We start from the raw sequence: 14185 nt of genomic DNA, 5'->3' as shown, positions 1-14185 counted from the left end.
GCCCTTCGCCTAGTCACAGCCGATTCATAATGTATACACATACAAAGCGGCTGAGCTCGTAGGCTGGTACGTAACTTCGGTAGGTACCGGCCCTTACGATATCCAATTTAGTTCCGCAGGGTGGTATGGCTAGGCTTAACGCCGCTTGTTCAAAAGCCACATCCAGAACTGTCTCTACAAAATCACCTTATGTACTTGCCGGTGGTTGTAAATACAGGTTTTTTTTCTATACATATAACTGGGGGCTTGCAGTAAATACGTGGCGAAACAGGACGACGGAGCATGCGGCAAAAACTGCCCGTGGCTGCTGATACGGCATTTCACGGCCTTCCGAATGTACCTGATACATGTACCGTACTATTTGAACCTGTCAGGTACTGAGCACGGCATACCGATACGATACTAAAGCCGCAATCTGTCATCGCCGAAGTGTCAGGTTGCTAAGGAACGTCCAATACAAATTGTGATAACAATTGGAATCCCAGTTTCTCACAGTTACTAATCCTCTGTACAAAATGGATCAAAACCATAAACTCTGCTAAGAAAAAGCTTCTTAAAATGTCAGTAAAGATGTTACCTCCTACGCATTCCCACCTTGCAGTTTCGGTTTTCGCTTCGCGGGTGAGCGCTGCGCGCGGCGAAGTGGTTTGAAGGCCAGTGTAGGAGATTACCGGTAGTAAATTTGAAGCAGCCGGGGAACTCGGAACAGGATTACCTCCGATCTCCAAAAAATGCCTAATAATATATGCTCCCCTCTCTGAGCGCGTTTCTGTCTTTGCATATTTAGCTCCGAGATGCAGTGATTACGGCAATTTACGTACCGGGGGTAGTAACTCGATCGTCATTACGATCGCTCAACTGGCGAAGGCCAAAAGCTCGTTGAATCCTAAAGGTACACATTGGAGCGGAGGTGACTATCTATCCCTATTTTGCCGGCAGAAAAGCTACTTGCTAACCGCTATGCACTTTGATGTCATATTCCATACGATGCTTTCTTGTATTTTCAATAAAATATGTTATTCGCTTGAGCGACTGCCTAATGCTGCATTTAGGTTATGACAGCTTCAAGAACGTCAGTACAAGAATAGCCTTTTGTTATTCAGATTGCTCCTTAATTCATCATTTCGACAAACTCCTTAATAGTAATGATTCGAAAGGAGAGTCGTTGAATTTTTAATTCTGAAGTATAAGCACTGGGGAAATGCAACAAGGTATATCGGGACTGTCTCAGACACTATGGCACATAAGCCGTCTGATCAGGGGTTTCGTAAGGTACAGTACCATTCAGTTCCCCGGCCCACCTGTGAACGCTTCAGAAGGTACGACGGATATTCAAGTACAATACAATGTTCTAGGCAGTTTAGAGTTGCTATGAAAGCTGAATGAATGCGAGAAAGAGTCTCCAAGTTGGGCGGCCGTCATAGTAACTTTGGATTGGACTGCTTTCCAACTCTGTCTTTTACGACATTTAGAGAGATTCGTTCTCAGCATGGCATTCTCGGCATATGAATGATAGACCCAAAGGAATTTTTAATTTTTCCGAAGTTTTGAATGTGCCCCTAAAAGGCATGATGGTTAAAAGCATTGTGGGTCCCGGCATTAGCGAACTTTAGCTCTCGGAGTTCACTTCAGCTATCAACTGTGGACTGCGGGGTGCATAAGATTAACAGATTTGTTATAAGTCCGGGGGACATGATTTAGCAGTTTATCAATTTATCCTATATTCCCGGAATTTCAACGAGTTCAGATATATAAATCGAATTTTGGAAACCTGGAAACCAATTGAGGCAGAAAAAACATCAATGAAGTTCTCCAAGATCGCAGTTCCATTCTTGCTCGGGCTCGCCTCAGCCCTAACAATTTCGGAGAGGTCTACCAACTCATCGTCCCCCCTCCTGCATGGACTCATGTACGAGGACATCAATAGGTGCGGTGATGGCGGCCTCTATGGCGAACTACTGAATAACCGAGCCTTCCAGGGCTCGAGTCCCTCTTTGGATGGCTATGAGGGTGTGAATGGAGCGACCCTTGAGCTTGTCGATGACCCACTTTCAAGCGCCCTTCCTCAATCCATGAAAGTTTCTGGGAGCGGATTCTATAACGAGGGTTTCATGGGCATCAATGTGCAGAAAGGAGCAAAGTATACCGTCCGATTCTATGCCAAGGGAGGATCCAATTTCAAGGTCGCACTTAACAGTCTTTCGTCCGACAAAGAAATCGTCTCTGCAGTGGCTAAGAAGGCCGAGAAAAGCACTTTGTTATTCCCCACCACGTCCAATGACTTTGTGCTCTATACTGCCGAACTTGTTCCTCACAGCGATGCTACGGATACTGATAATGGGCTTTTCGTAACTTTTGATGGTGACGAAGCTACCTTCAATTTTGTTTCATTGATGCCACCACTGTTCAAGGGCCGAGAGAATGGCTTGCGCCCTGATTTGGCTAACACTTTGAATGATCTTACCGGAAATTTTCTCCGATTCCCTGGTGGAAACAATCTCGAGGGTCAGACGATTGATGATCGATGGAAGTGGAATGAGACCATTGGTGCATTGATTGATCGTCCCGGTAGACAGGGTGACTGGGGTTACCCAAATACTGATGGTATTGGTCTCCATGAGTTCTTTGAGTGGTGCGAGGATATGGACCTGACTCCGATCCTAGCCTTATATGCCGGCTATTCTCTGGGTGGCGAGGAGGTTGCTGAAGATGACTTGCAGCCTTACATCGATGACGTTCTTAACGAGCTGGAATACTGCCTGGGTGACGAGACGACTGAATATGGCAAAAGGCGCATTGCAAATGGTAGGAAGCAGCCATTTAATGTCCAGCATGTCGAAATTGGCAATGAGGATTTCTTCAGCAAGCACTACGACTACCGGTTCCCGGCGTTCAACAATGCTATCAAGAAGAAATACCCAGGCATTACAATTATTGCAACTACCAATATTGGCATTGATTTCCCCGATGACCAGCTCGTATGGTGGGACCAGCATAATTATCAAAACCCTCAGTGGTTTGTGGATGCCTTCAACATGTACGACAACTACCCACGAAACAACACGAAGGTATTCCAGGGCGAATATGCCAATACTCAGCTGGGTCCATCGTTCGGAATTGACGTGCTTAGCTCTCCAAATATGCACGGCAGTGCGTCTGAGGCAACTTTCATGATTGGTATGGAGCGAAACTCTGACCAGGTTACCGCCATGTGCTACGCTCCAACGATGCAGAACGTCAACTACACCCAGTGGACTCCAAATATGATTCAATTCAACACTGAGTCTATTGCCAGATCGACTTCTTACTACGCCCATCAATTGCTCTTTTCCACGTCGGGGGACAAGATTCTTGAGCTTCAGGACGCTTCATTCGACCCATTGTACTACGTGGCAAACTTGGACAGCAAGAATAAGAGAGTCCATGTGAAGATTGCCAACCCCACAGACCAAACTGCTCAGTTCACTGCGACTGTTGACGTCGCTGGATTTGAGAACGCCAGGGCTTCTGCTCGGTCAATTTCTTCCAGCAATGGCAACGCGACTAATGTGTTGGGCCAGCCTGAGGAGGCTACGCCAACCAATCAGGCTGTTACCTACAAGAATGGCCAGATCAAGTTGGACGTCGGTCCTTATTACGTCGGTGTGGTTACTCTGCAGAAGTAGTTCCTACGTAGAATAATGAAATTAAATTTAATAATAAAAAGCGGTACCAAATACTGTATTTATGTTTTGAAAGTGTAACTCCTAGCCAATTGCTGTAGAATTGGTAAGATTCCTTGATTTGTTCACCTCTGACCGCTTAAAAATATTCCTGGACTAATGGCACCCATTTTGCGAAGTAATGCATAATTACATGCGTGCATCTTATACTTGGACGAACTTCCATCTTGAGACGCAAATGATTGCCCGGATGCCAAAAAAAGGCTGGAATTGAACCTTCGAACAGGAATTGGATCAAACGTTCGGAGGGTCGGGATGTGTCGGGGGTGGGTTACACCCGCTTGCCCACCTTACAAAATAAAATGCCGGCAAGTGATCTTCACAATTGATCACTCGACGCTTAGCCTGGCGACAATTTGGTACCCTATGGTCCTAGTGAAGAAAATCACGAGACAGCGAAAAATGCCCCTACAAGCACCACACTGACCCACGAAAGTATGAAGTTGGCACAAATACCGAAACTTACTATCTACTGCAACAGTGCTGAAACTGCTAAACAAATTGCAGGGTGGTGATAAGAGATCTAGAAAATTCAGTTCTGATGAAGAGATTTGCGAACGAGTTGTCTCGCCGTACAACGGCCATCTCGATCCGTGCTGCTATGAATTCGCATTGAAAAGAAGAAGAAAGAGCCATCAAACAAGCACTGCTGCAGCTGAACGGAAATGAAGGATGTGTGCACCAGATGTCGATTTCTGCAGTCAAAAATAATAGATACTCTTGCCAAGTGGGGAAAAGTGAAAAAGATTTAAGAGCTCGGGAGGACGGAAGACGAGGAAGATGGGGTTGTAATACCCTTTAGACATCTACGGCCAGCGGGTTGTTGATGACATGAATGCTATCACAGGATAGAAGTCAACGTAACTTTCAATTGAAAGAAACAAACAGAGAAGGCATCCCTCAAAACGTCGGGTAAATTGTGGGCCACAGCTATTCGAGAGTCGCGTATTGTTTTTAAACAATAACTGTTAATGGATTGCTTGTGAACTATATTCAGCCGCACATTCAGGGGCACAATTCAATCACTCGAAGTATGGTAAAGTATATAAAAGGGAATGTATTTCGACAGCATCTACTGACTCTGCCGTATGGAATTTAATATTCTGGTTTTCGGGTATCTATTATGCCATAGTATAGCATAGTACTTTGAGAAGAGTACGCTCAAGTCGTTCGACCTCTTGATCGGACAAAGGAATTAACCTTCACATTGTAGTCTCAGTTGTGTAAATAAGAAATCCATATCGTTAGAAATTATTTTAGTCCTAGCATATTAAGAATGGAAAGAGATAATTTAATCCTTCGTTGCATATCTTTAGTCCGGCGCACCGGTTAGCCGGTGTGAATTACGTGGGGCCAACTCATCCATGATGCACTGTCCAAGACAAGTTCCACACACAACGCCCGATACAAGCAAGGTACCTATGGGGCAATGCGGAGGTTTAAAACCGATATACCCGTCCATTCCGGCAGTATATAAGTCATCCTTTACCTTTTTTTAGCCTTATCTCTATTGATATAACCAAGAAGGAACGTTTTCCTTTAGTTGGCCCTTTTATTGAAGTGTAAAATGATGAACTGGTTTTTCGTTGGAGGTGTCATTGCACACACTCAATTCGTCGCTGGAAATATTGCACTGGCAGCGGTCGCCATCCCAGCGCTTCGCAGCAAGGGGTTGGCAACTCAGGACCTACTGAAGGCCTGGTCTGGCTTATACCACAATGGCAAGAATTTTTTCAGTAGCGTGGCAGTAGTCGCAACTCTTTGCTACACAGTAGCAGCGGTGCAGAATCCAGCAGCGAAAGTACCGATTCTTATCTCTGCTGCGTTTGCGATCTCTCCACTTCCGTGGACGATAGGAGTAATGTTGCCCAATGTGAACGCGCTATTGCTGCTCGAGGAGCAAGGAGTTGAGGAGTTAGCAAAAGAACGATTGACAGTACTTGAACGCTTCGACAAATGGACCCGTCAAAATATTGTTCGCTTCACTTTGTCGGGCATTGGACTGGCGAATTCTCTCTACCTTGTGCTGTACCATTGCAGGACGCTGCGTTACTAGTGCGCGTGCAATATGCGATTGGCGTGACGTAATTTAGCTTTAATGGCATATTTAATTCAATAACTAGCTATTTAGCCTTTTAACATATAAGAATTCATGGGAAATGGCCTTTGTCAGGGCCAAAGTATCCGCGCTCGGGCAAAGGAAGTCGTCCAATTCCTTGGCCATCCAGACCGCTGCTTGATACAGTGTTTCCCCACCAGTTAAGAGGCTTGGGGTTATACTCGACAGCAAAGTACTTGATGACAGCACAGAAAGCGACACCAGCGGTCAACGCAGCAGACAAGACGTAATTGTACTTCTCCCACCATGCCGTGTATCTGCGTCGAATGAAGTACATAAAGACGACCGAGAGGTAGAAGCCAGGAGTCTTGTAAGCCATGTTCGAAGGGGCCCAGTGCTGGACACCCTGCAGGATAAGCACCGGGTTCGTTACTTGGAAAATTGAAATTGGCTTGAATATCAGGTAATCCACCGCAGAATACACTCTGGGGGCCAACGTGTCCATTGCATGTGCCTTGATGCGGTTTCCAACCCATGGGCCGTAGCGCTGGCCAAACAGGAACAAAAGAGCAACGCAAAATCCAATCAGGAATGCCCACTTCAATGAAGGATAGAGAGCTCCGAAGACACGCTTAGAGCCAAGCAGACCCCACATAAGAGAGTTAGCATAGGTTGGAAGAGCATCTCCAGCACAAGTGAATCTAGACGGTTGATCAGGAGTGCATAGCCCGGGAACATTCCTTATAATCCAGTCCTCGGTGGCCACTGCAACGAAAATCGTGATAACGATAGAGGACAACTGGCCCCGAAAGATCGCTCGAGGAGCAATCCCGCAATAATGGGCCATCTTCTGATCCGACACGTAATTCTCGCTGTAGCCAACAATCGCCCATCCACCGAGGGCGGAAGCGAAAAGGAATGCCTGAGGATTGTTTGGCAGAAGATAGCCAGTAATGACCTGGATCAAGGTGTTGAGACTTAGATTTGTGGCCGTGGTTGCCATGAGCACTGACTGTGGTACCATGAATACAATTGAGATGGCTAGAATCAGGAACACTAGCCATACTGGAGTGTCTATCGGATAATGAGTGACAAACGTAATAGCCAGAATCACGGAAGCTACAAGGATAAGCAGAAACCACCAGTCAGGTACTTCGCCATACTTGGCAATGTTCCTGCAATGAATGTCCTTCTTATTCTCAAAATTGCCTTTTCCTTGTCGAATCCCTCGGTAAAAATCAATGTAAGCCTGCTTGATTATCGGCCATTGGTTGATCATAGTATAAAGGAAGAAGATAGGATAGAACGCAAAGTTGGCTCCTAAAGTCAGAATATATCCTGCCGAGTAGAAAGGCGGAGAATACTTTTGGTAGAGGTCGTTAATCAGCTTGTTGTCCCGTACGACTTTTGTCACATCATAAGCCGTTCCGTCGTTGGCGAACGCATTGGAAGAATTGATCGGGATATATGCCGTCCAGTAAGTGTTCGTATAATAAATCGCAACAATGATTAACCCACCAATAATACTACCAATGTACATTTGGGCAGTGGCAAAGAACGGTTGCGCCAGTGCCTGGTACGACGAGGTTGCAACATTCCAGTCAAATGTCGTCCATGGGTTGAAACCGAGACCCGACTGAGATCCGGTAATCGCCGCAAGGTTGAAGTTGTGCGGTGCAATCCAAGTAATCCAATTGAAGGAGCTGAGTGCAGTGAACAAGTATCCCGGGATCCAGTAGTAGACAAACATGGACCCAAATGCAATGTAGAAGAATTTGAACCGCGAAACCTTCCACCCGTTAATAACCTCCTTTTTTTCAGGCTTAAGCAGAGCCCGGTTCATTGCAATAGTAGGCAGCACAGATGGCCAAATAGCTCTCACTGGATATACCGAGAAACGACGCAAAATTCCTGCAAAACCGATACCCATGCACTGGACAAATAGCGTAAGGTAGATCTGGTATCCAAAGTTAACGTAAGTATCATCGTAGAACTTTCGCTGAACTAAAATCATAACGTACGTGTTTGTTGTATAAATTGCGACGTTATATGTGATTGTCGCAAACATCTGTTCTTTGAACGTCCATGGTCCTGGATTTAGCGAATGGCGCTTGCCGCGGAATGTGAATCCCCAGTCTGGCAGCACAAACTCGAGGAACTTTGCACATGGAAAGAGAAGAATCTGGATAACCGATCCGCCAAGGGAAATTGCGGGGAAACGCGAGTTGAAGAACGTGCTCACAAAGGTACCGATGACCGCCCAAGCAATCCCCAGAAAGTACGCACGGAATGTCTCTATAGGAATAGAACTGTCATCGTTTGGATCAGACACCGATCGGACTTCGGGGTAAGGCGATGAATACCGCAGTAGATATGCGTTAACTCTCAGATCTCGCTCGTAATCTGGACCATATGCTTTGGCGCCCTGAGTGAGGCGCTCCAACGTTGGTTTCATATCCGGTGGGAAGTTCCAATCATTTTCGTGGTCCTTAATTGCTTCAATGATGATATCCATTGCTTCTTCCTCGGTCATGTTACCGATCTTCTGGAGGGCATATTCGCGCTCTCCATTTGGTGCAATGACGTCGAGCAGCTCTTCCGAAATTTCCTCAATGACGTTTCGCTCACGGCCAGTCCAATTCTGCTTTTCGTCCAGCCCTTCATCGCGCTCTGCATGCACTACGATTGAGCCATCTTGACCCATGGTATCTTTTGACTACTGCGTTAATGAAGCTTCTTTGAAGATGGTTTTATAGCCTGAATGTGTGGGGTTTTAAGGTAACCATGTTGTTTGAATGTAACCTTCCAAGATCACTCCACAGTACCACCACAACACAGCTGTGTAGTATCTTTACAGTCGCCATATCCCGGCTATCAGATTAAACGAATTGTGGGGCATAACTTGAGAGGTTTAAACAATTTTTTGCCGTAATAGGCTATATCTCTGTCAATCATAACGCCGTACACTAGAGTGAATCACCAGTGAGACATCGGAAGTCCTCCGAACACATCGTCATAATTGATGTGGAGGTAGCTCTGCAATTCTAAACTTTCAGCCATTCTAGTTAAATAGCTAAGAATAGTGAGTAGTGCCCAGTATTGACGGCTTAGTAATTGTTCTGTTGATAAGCAATACTAAATAATTCAAAGCAGCCAAACAATATTAGCTTGGGTAGGAAGGTAGTACTACTACTCTTTGGGTAATGGCCTGCAGGATCCCCCTATAGGTCTTGGCTCACACTCATTGCTAAGATGAGTTGACAATATCCCAGCCATATGCACAGAGATTGCAAAAATGCGTATATGATTCAACATCCTTGTCTAGTTAAGTAGAATTGTTTCTGAACAGATAACCGTAGGTTAATGCAATACAGTAGATGATTAAAGTCCGTTGCAACGGTCAAGAAATCAACCATCTACCCTCCATATTTGAAATCTTGTTATACTACGGTACATTAGAAGCCACATGCATTAAATTACCTGTAGTTCTCCTGGGTGGGGGTCAACGGACCTTAATACAGGTACAGTACATAAGGTTTCAAATAACGCTACTACCCACCCGTATATGCATAAGTGGAGCCTTCTAGCCGCGGCCTCTCCACAGATTTCAATACCAGTAGACTATTGTTACCTTCGCATTGCGTAATGATATGGCTGTGCGATAAGTTAGGCAGTAGTGTCAGTGATATAACATTTTGACGCTATCAAGTTTCTGAGTGCATCTACCACTTCTCCTCGTCACACGGTAATACATTTGATAACTTCAAAGATATAACGCTTTGCTAAACTAGTGAGTCAGGGCCACATCAAGCATAGCAACCTGTAGAGCATAATTCCTGTTGCCTCGGAGCTCCTCTCGGGCCATGGAAGCGGACAGCAAGGCAGCGTAACTCCAAGTGAGGTCCTTAGCGCCCTGTGGCTCGCCACTATCTCGATTGAATTCTTCAGTCATGTGGCCACCCTCAGGGACATGATACTTGACTCGTCGCAAGAACGCATCACCCCATCCTTCCAGGGACTCAATCAATTCCGAGTAGACATGACCGCCTTTCTTGTAAATGTGACCGGACGCTGTCTTGACCTTAGGAGCGAAGTATTTCCAGAACGGTTCAGAAGTAGACGAAATAGTAATTTCGCCCGCAGAAATATACTCAGCAGCGGCCTTATATAGCAGCTCCGCCATAGCAGACGTGGTAAGGTACCAAGGGTTACCCTCACTGGTGCCCGTGCCGTTATACACGTCCTCTGGGTATCTTCCAACCGGGATACCAAGTGGCAGTTTATCGGAGTCTTGAGTGGTGCCAGCCACTCCATAAATGTCAAGGAAGGATGTCGCAACCTGATATGCAGTAACAAGAATCTGGTCATTAGTGTAGGAAAAGACCCCGTCGCCGGAATAGCCATGGAGGACGCCGAGGACAACAGCAATATCTTTATAGCTAGACTTTCCTCGAAGCACAGGGCCGTATTCGTACAGCAAAAGCTGTCTCAGAGGATCCCAGAACTGCGAGAGAGTCTCCGTAAGCTCTTCCACTGCATTGGAAAGTTTCGACGACAGGTCGTCATCGCCCATTTTCTTGGCGAATTTGGCCCCTCTCACCAGCGCTCTTCGCTGGACCATTCGGTCGTAGAAATGAGTCGACTCTTCTTCCTCCCACAGGTCAAATGTTGGAGAAGTCCAGTTCCTGAGCACGAACTCCAAGTCTCGCTTCACTGGGGCATCTTCAGAATCGTAAACTTTCTCCTTGATAATATCCAAATCTCCGCCTTTAGCCAAAAAAGACTCTGAAAATTGCATTAAAGTGCTGGCTCGGCTGGCAGGACCGTCATTCTGTGGTCGCCCCCAAGGTCCAGTAAAAGCGCTGCCGTTGAGATAGAACTTTGGCTCGCCAAGGCCAGTCAGAGTGTCGGGGTTGTTCTGTTCGTCGGCGCCGGCTTTGGCGTACTGGAGCAGAATGTCCGCGTAGAAATCGGACCTTGAAAACCGTTCTGGAGTAGCCTCATAGAGGTCAGCAACAACATTCATGGTCAATGACGCGTCTCGAACCCAGTTGTACGCATAGTCAGGATCTTCATACGACTGGGCAGCAATGACAGTACCATTCGCAGCCCCTTCGACATTGATGTTATTGAAAATTCCCTCCAAGCACATGGCAGCCTGTGAGCTTTTACTAGCCTCTATCCACTTGGTGATATCGTTAGAAAATCCTTTTGGGCTCGCGTAAGGAGTATAAACCGGGGGCATAACTTCTGAAGGAGCAGGAGCCCCAGTGGCCTCAATGTCGAGGTTCAATTCCTGCAAATACACCCCTCCGAGAGCCGTGGTTTCGTAAGTCAAGTTTAACAACATGTTTGCTCCATCAGGAACAACAGAAACGTTAAGGCTCCAGTGTTCCCAGTCACTATTGGAAGTGTCAGTGAACGCAAAATTGAAGGAACCTGCATTCAATGGAGTCGATTGGTTATTGGCATTGGTCCAATACAAGGTGATCAGCTTGTCATAGGCTAGGTTCTATATTTCGTTAGTATAATTTGAGTCAATTGAACAAATTGACTTACCTTGATATAAGCCGTCGCAGCTAAGTAGCCTCCACAGTAGGAATAGGACTCCAGGGCAACATTGGAATCAGAAGGCAAAGATTGGGTCACCGTGACATTCTCGCATGTAGATGCTAATGCCACAGAGGCGGCCAAGAGGGCTCCCGCTAGCCAAGATTTATTTATTTGAAATATCATCTTATCAGCGGATGGTGTGATGGTGGTTCTTATTTGAAAAACACTCGTATTTATATTTCCTAGTCCATCTGCAATGCTTTTAAACATCGCCCCACTCGGTTATAAATGGCTGAACTAGCTGCGTCTTAATCCTGCAGGTACGGTGCCGAGATTTGAACTTGGTCCCCGGCTTCGTCTGATAAGTCCAAAGTCGGCACGTAGCATAATTAGTAAAATACATGTACAATACCAGTAATTGTGGCATGAAATTCCGGTATAATTCCCAGTTCATGTCAAAATTTGAAGGAATTCGATTAAGAGGGACTGCGTTCGGCTTTGGAGTTGAGGACTCAAAACCCCGCAATTGCCTGTGCATTGCAGATCGATGGCTCAATCCCCGAGACATAGCAGTTTTCAGGGGACAGTCAAAGCAAAAACTTTGGCAATACTTTTGAGATGTGTTGTCTATGAATTTTTTGATGTCATACTGTTAACTTATACTAACATGGTATATATATTTTAATGCGTTTGTATATAATTTCTTTCTTGCTGAAATCGTCGAATATCAACTAGCGGTAGCACATCTAACGCCGATTGCCCCGCACTTGCTGCCCTTGGATTTATCCAGTGTATCTCAAAGATAGAGTGGCACCAATTATGCACAGGGTCATGTCGAAACACAGGTTTTTTTTTATATTATCTGGTTATTATGCTCATAATGGTGAAACTCTGTTATACCGGTTGCGATCGTACGGCGCCAGGTTCGCCGATGATCGACGGTGTTATCGGTCCGATAGAACCATTTACATACGCAATTCAACCGGTTCCTGCGGAGCAAAAGCTTGTCCTTGGCTTCTGGTAAGTTATTATATTTTCCTGACGGATACGAATTATTTATGACGTTGCTTTGTTGCTAAATGCTTTAACGTATTATTCGTGCACTAAGATACCTGGCTCCTGCATGAGATCGAGGAATTGGCCCGTACTATGCCACAAATGGCGAACACCAAATTTACGAAACTACAATGCTATATTATTAAAAAAAACTTAGCTAACTAAAATATAGGTAGTAAATTCAACTATTTACCTTTTCTCAGTAAAAAATTGTCAATCACATCAAAGACATTAACCGTCTACGCTGAAGAGATTCCCCAAGGCTACATAGTAAGATGTGTGAATCACGAATGGAGGCTAAAACTCGGTCGTCATTGCTTAATGCCCGTATCCAAATTTATAATGGGTGGGGAGAGGGGAGGAGAAATGAGGGGTTTAGATCCTCAGACGAGATCATTTGTTATGTCATCAGCTTTCCGCAGACTGTACCAAAAAGGTAAAACGACACAATTGACCAACCTGTCCTCTTCGGCATAAACGACGCACTTAAGAAACTAGTACAATACCTTAAAGAGGGGGGCCAGACGTCCAATGGCCGGTCTGACCCGTTAACGCAATCAATCAGCACTTATTGTTAAAATGTCTTGGTTTTTGATCTCCTAGATCTGTTTTCTTCACCCTCGTGGGTGCACAATTAACGCGGTACGAACTTAGATTCTAGCTGCGGGACTCATATTTGCTATTTTCTTGTGTATTTTTTATGTGGAATCTAGTCCCAAAGAGCGATTCAAATGGGCATTTATTCTACCATCACTCCTTCTGCTTTCAGTTAAGATTTTCAATCCAACTGTTATTTTTAATTGGCACTTAAAAATGGTTTGTAGCAAGCTTAAGCTAACGTTATAGCGAGTGGCATAGTGATATTGGGAATACGAGTGTGGAGAGACTAGGCAGTTGAACATATCCTGTTGCAGTGCGCTGATACGTGGTATGCTCGCTCCAAGCCGGATCTCAATCTTTCACTGTACATCACGAAGGGCAAAACATCGGACCTATTGACCAAATCTTCGTTCACTGATTTGTTATATCATGTTGAAACGTCTGCCTAGCGAAAAATGGAGTGAGGGGTTATACCAATGATACAATTGCAACGGGTTAAAAACTGTTGGAGGCAAAATAGATTTATACGATAGATTCCTTGAGTTCAATATTAGCTAGAACAACAGTACAACTGTTGGACAGGCGAACAGTTACACAGGAACATCAGATAATAGTATGAGTAAGAACACACGCAAGTCAAGGGCAGAGTGCACAACGATGTCCGAGGGTCTCAGTAGGGTTATGGATCAGACTAGTAATGATAGAAATCAACAGGTTCACAGAATAAAACGGTGAAGAAAAGAGTATGACTGGGTGATGGTGACTCTTTATAGGAGAAACTTACCGGTAATTGACTGAAGATAATTGGATACGATGATTCCGGGAAGTCTACCTCCCTTAGCGGACAAATATGTTGATGTACTATGTACTATATAAGCCTAACTTGGTGACACAGTCGCAACGGGCTCGAAATACAGACGATTCATCATCAAGTCTACCTCCGAACATGTAACCTGCCATTGGTTTATGTCGCTGGTATCATCTCCGTCTGTCTCATAATTGCATGCTAACACAGGCGAAGTCGATGTACTGTGTCTTTTTTTGACTTCCAACAAAAAAAAACCATTCTTGTTGGAGGCTAAATAGATCTAGGCAATAGATTCCTATTATGGCTCCTGGGGGGTTGGGGTGTGAATACCTTGAGTACAGATGTTAGCAAGAACAACAATATCAATGTTGGACAGGCGAACAAGTA

General features: G+C 45.1%; 4 protein-coding genes across 4 annotated transcripts; 2 read left to right on the top strand and 2 right to left on the bottom strand.

Moving 5' to 3' along the window:
* Positions 1 to 1802: 1802 nt before the first annotated feature.
* TRVA0_067S00166 (uncharacterized protein) lies at positions 1803 to 3665 on the top strand (the record flags this gene model as incomplete). The annotated part of the gene is made up of 1 exon (XM_076687637.1): positions 1803 to 3665. The coding sequence occupies one exon, from the start codon at positions 1803 to 1805 to the stop codon at positions 3663 to 3665; it is 1863 nt and encodes a 620-aa protein (XP_076538118.1).
* Positions 3666 to 5289: 1624 nt separating this feature from the next.
* Positions 5290 to 5778, top strand: TRVA0_067S00144 (DUF1772 domain-containing protein; the record flags this gene model as incomplete). The annotated part of the gene is made up of 1 exon (XM_076687636.1): positions 5290 to 5778. The coding sequence occupies one exon, from the start codon at positions 5290 to 5292 to the stop codon at positions 5776 to 5778; it is 489 nt and encodes a 162-aa protein (XP_076538117.1).
* Positions 5779 to 5872: 94 nt separating this feature from the next.
* Positions 5873 to 8485, bottom strand: OPT2 (oligopeptide transporter 2; the record flags this gene model as incomplete). Its single annotated transcript, XM_076687635.1, has 1 exon — positions 5873 to 8485. The coding sequence occupies one exon, from the start codon at positions 8483 to 8485 to the stop codon at positions 5873 to 5875; it is 2613 nt and encodes an 870-aa protein (XP_076538116.1).
* Positions 8486 to 9568: 1083 nt separating this feature from the next.
* Positions 9569 to 11517, bottom strand: TRVA0_067S00100 (glycoside hydrolase family 15 protein; the record flags this gene model as incomplete). The annotated part of the gene is made up of 2 exons (XM_076687634.1): positions 9569 to 11293; positions 11341 to 11517. 2 exons carry the CDS (start codon positions 11515 to 11517, stop codon positions 9569 to 9571), a joined length of 1902 nt encoding a protein of 633 aa, XP_076538115.1.
* Positions 11518 to 14185: the final 2668 nt, after the last annotated feature.

Source organism: Trichomonascus vanleenenianus (assembly GCF_965637985.1).
Source record: "Trichomonascus vanleenenianus strain CLIB 3782 genome assembly, contig: TRVA0_067S, whole genome shotgun sequence".
Taxonomy (NCBI): Eukaryota; Fungi; Ascomycota; class Dipodascomycetes; order Dipodascales; family Trichomonascaceae; genus Blastobotrys; species Blastobotrys vanleenenianus.
The sequence above is the reverse complement of the archived record's forward strand: the minus strand, read 5'-3'. Positions and strand labels throughout refer to the sequence as shown.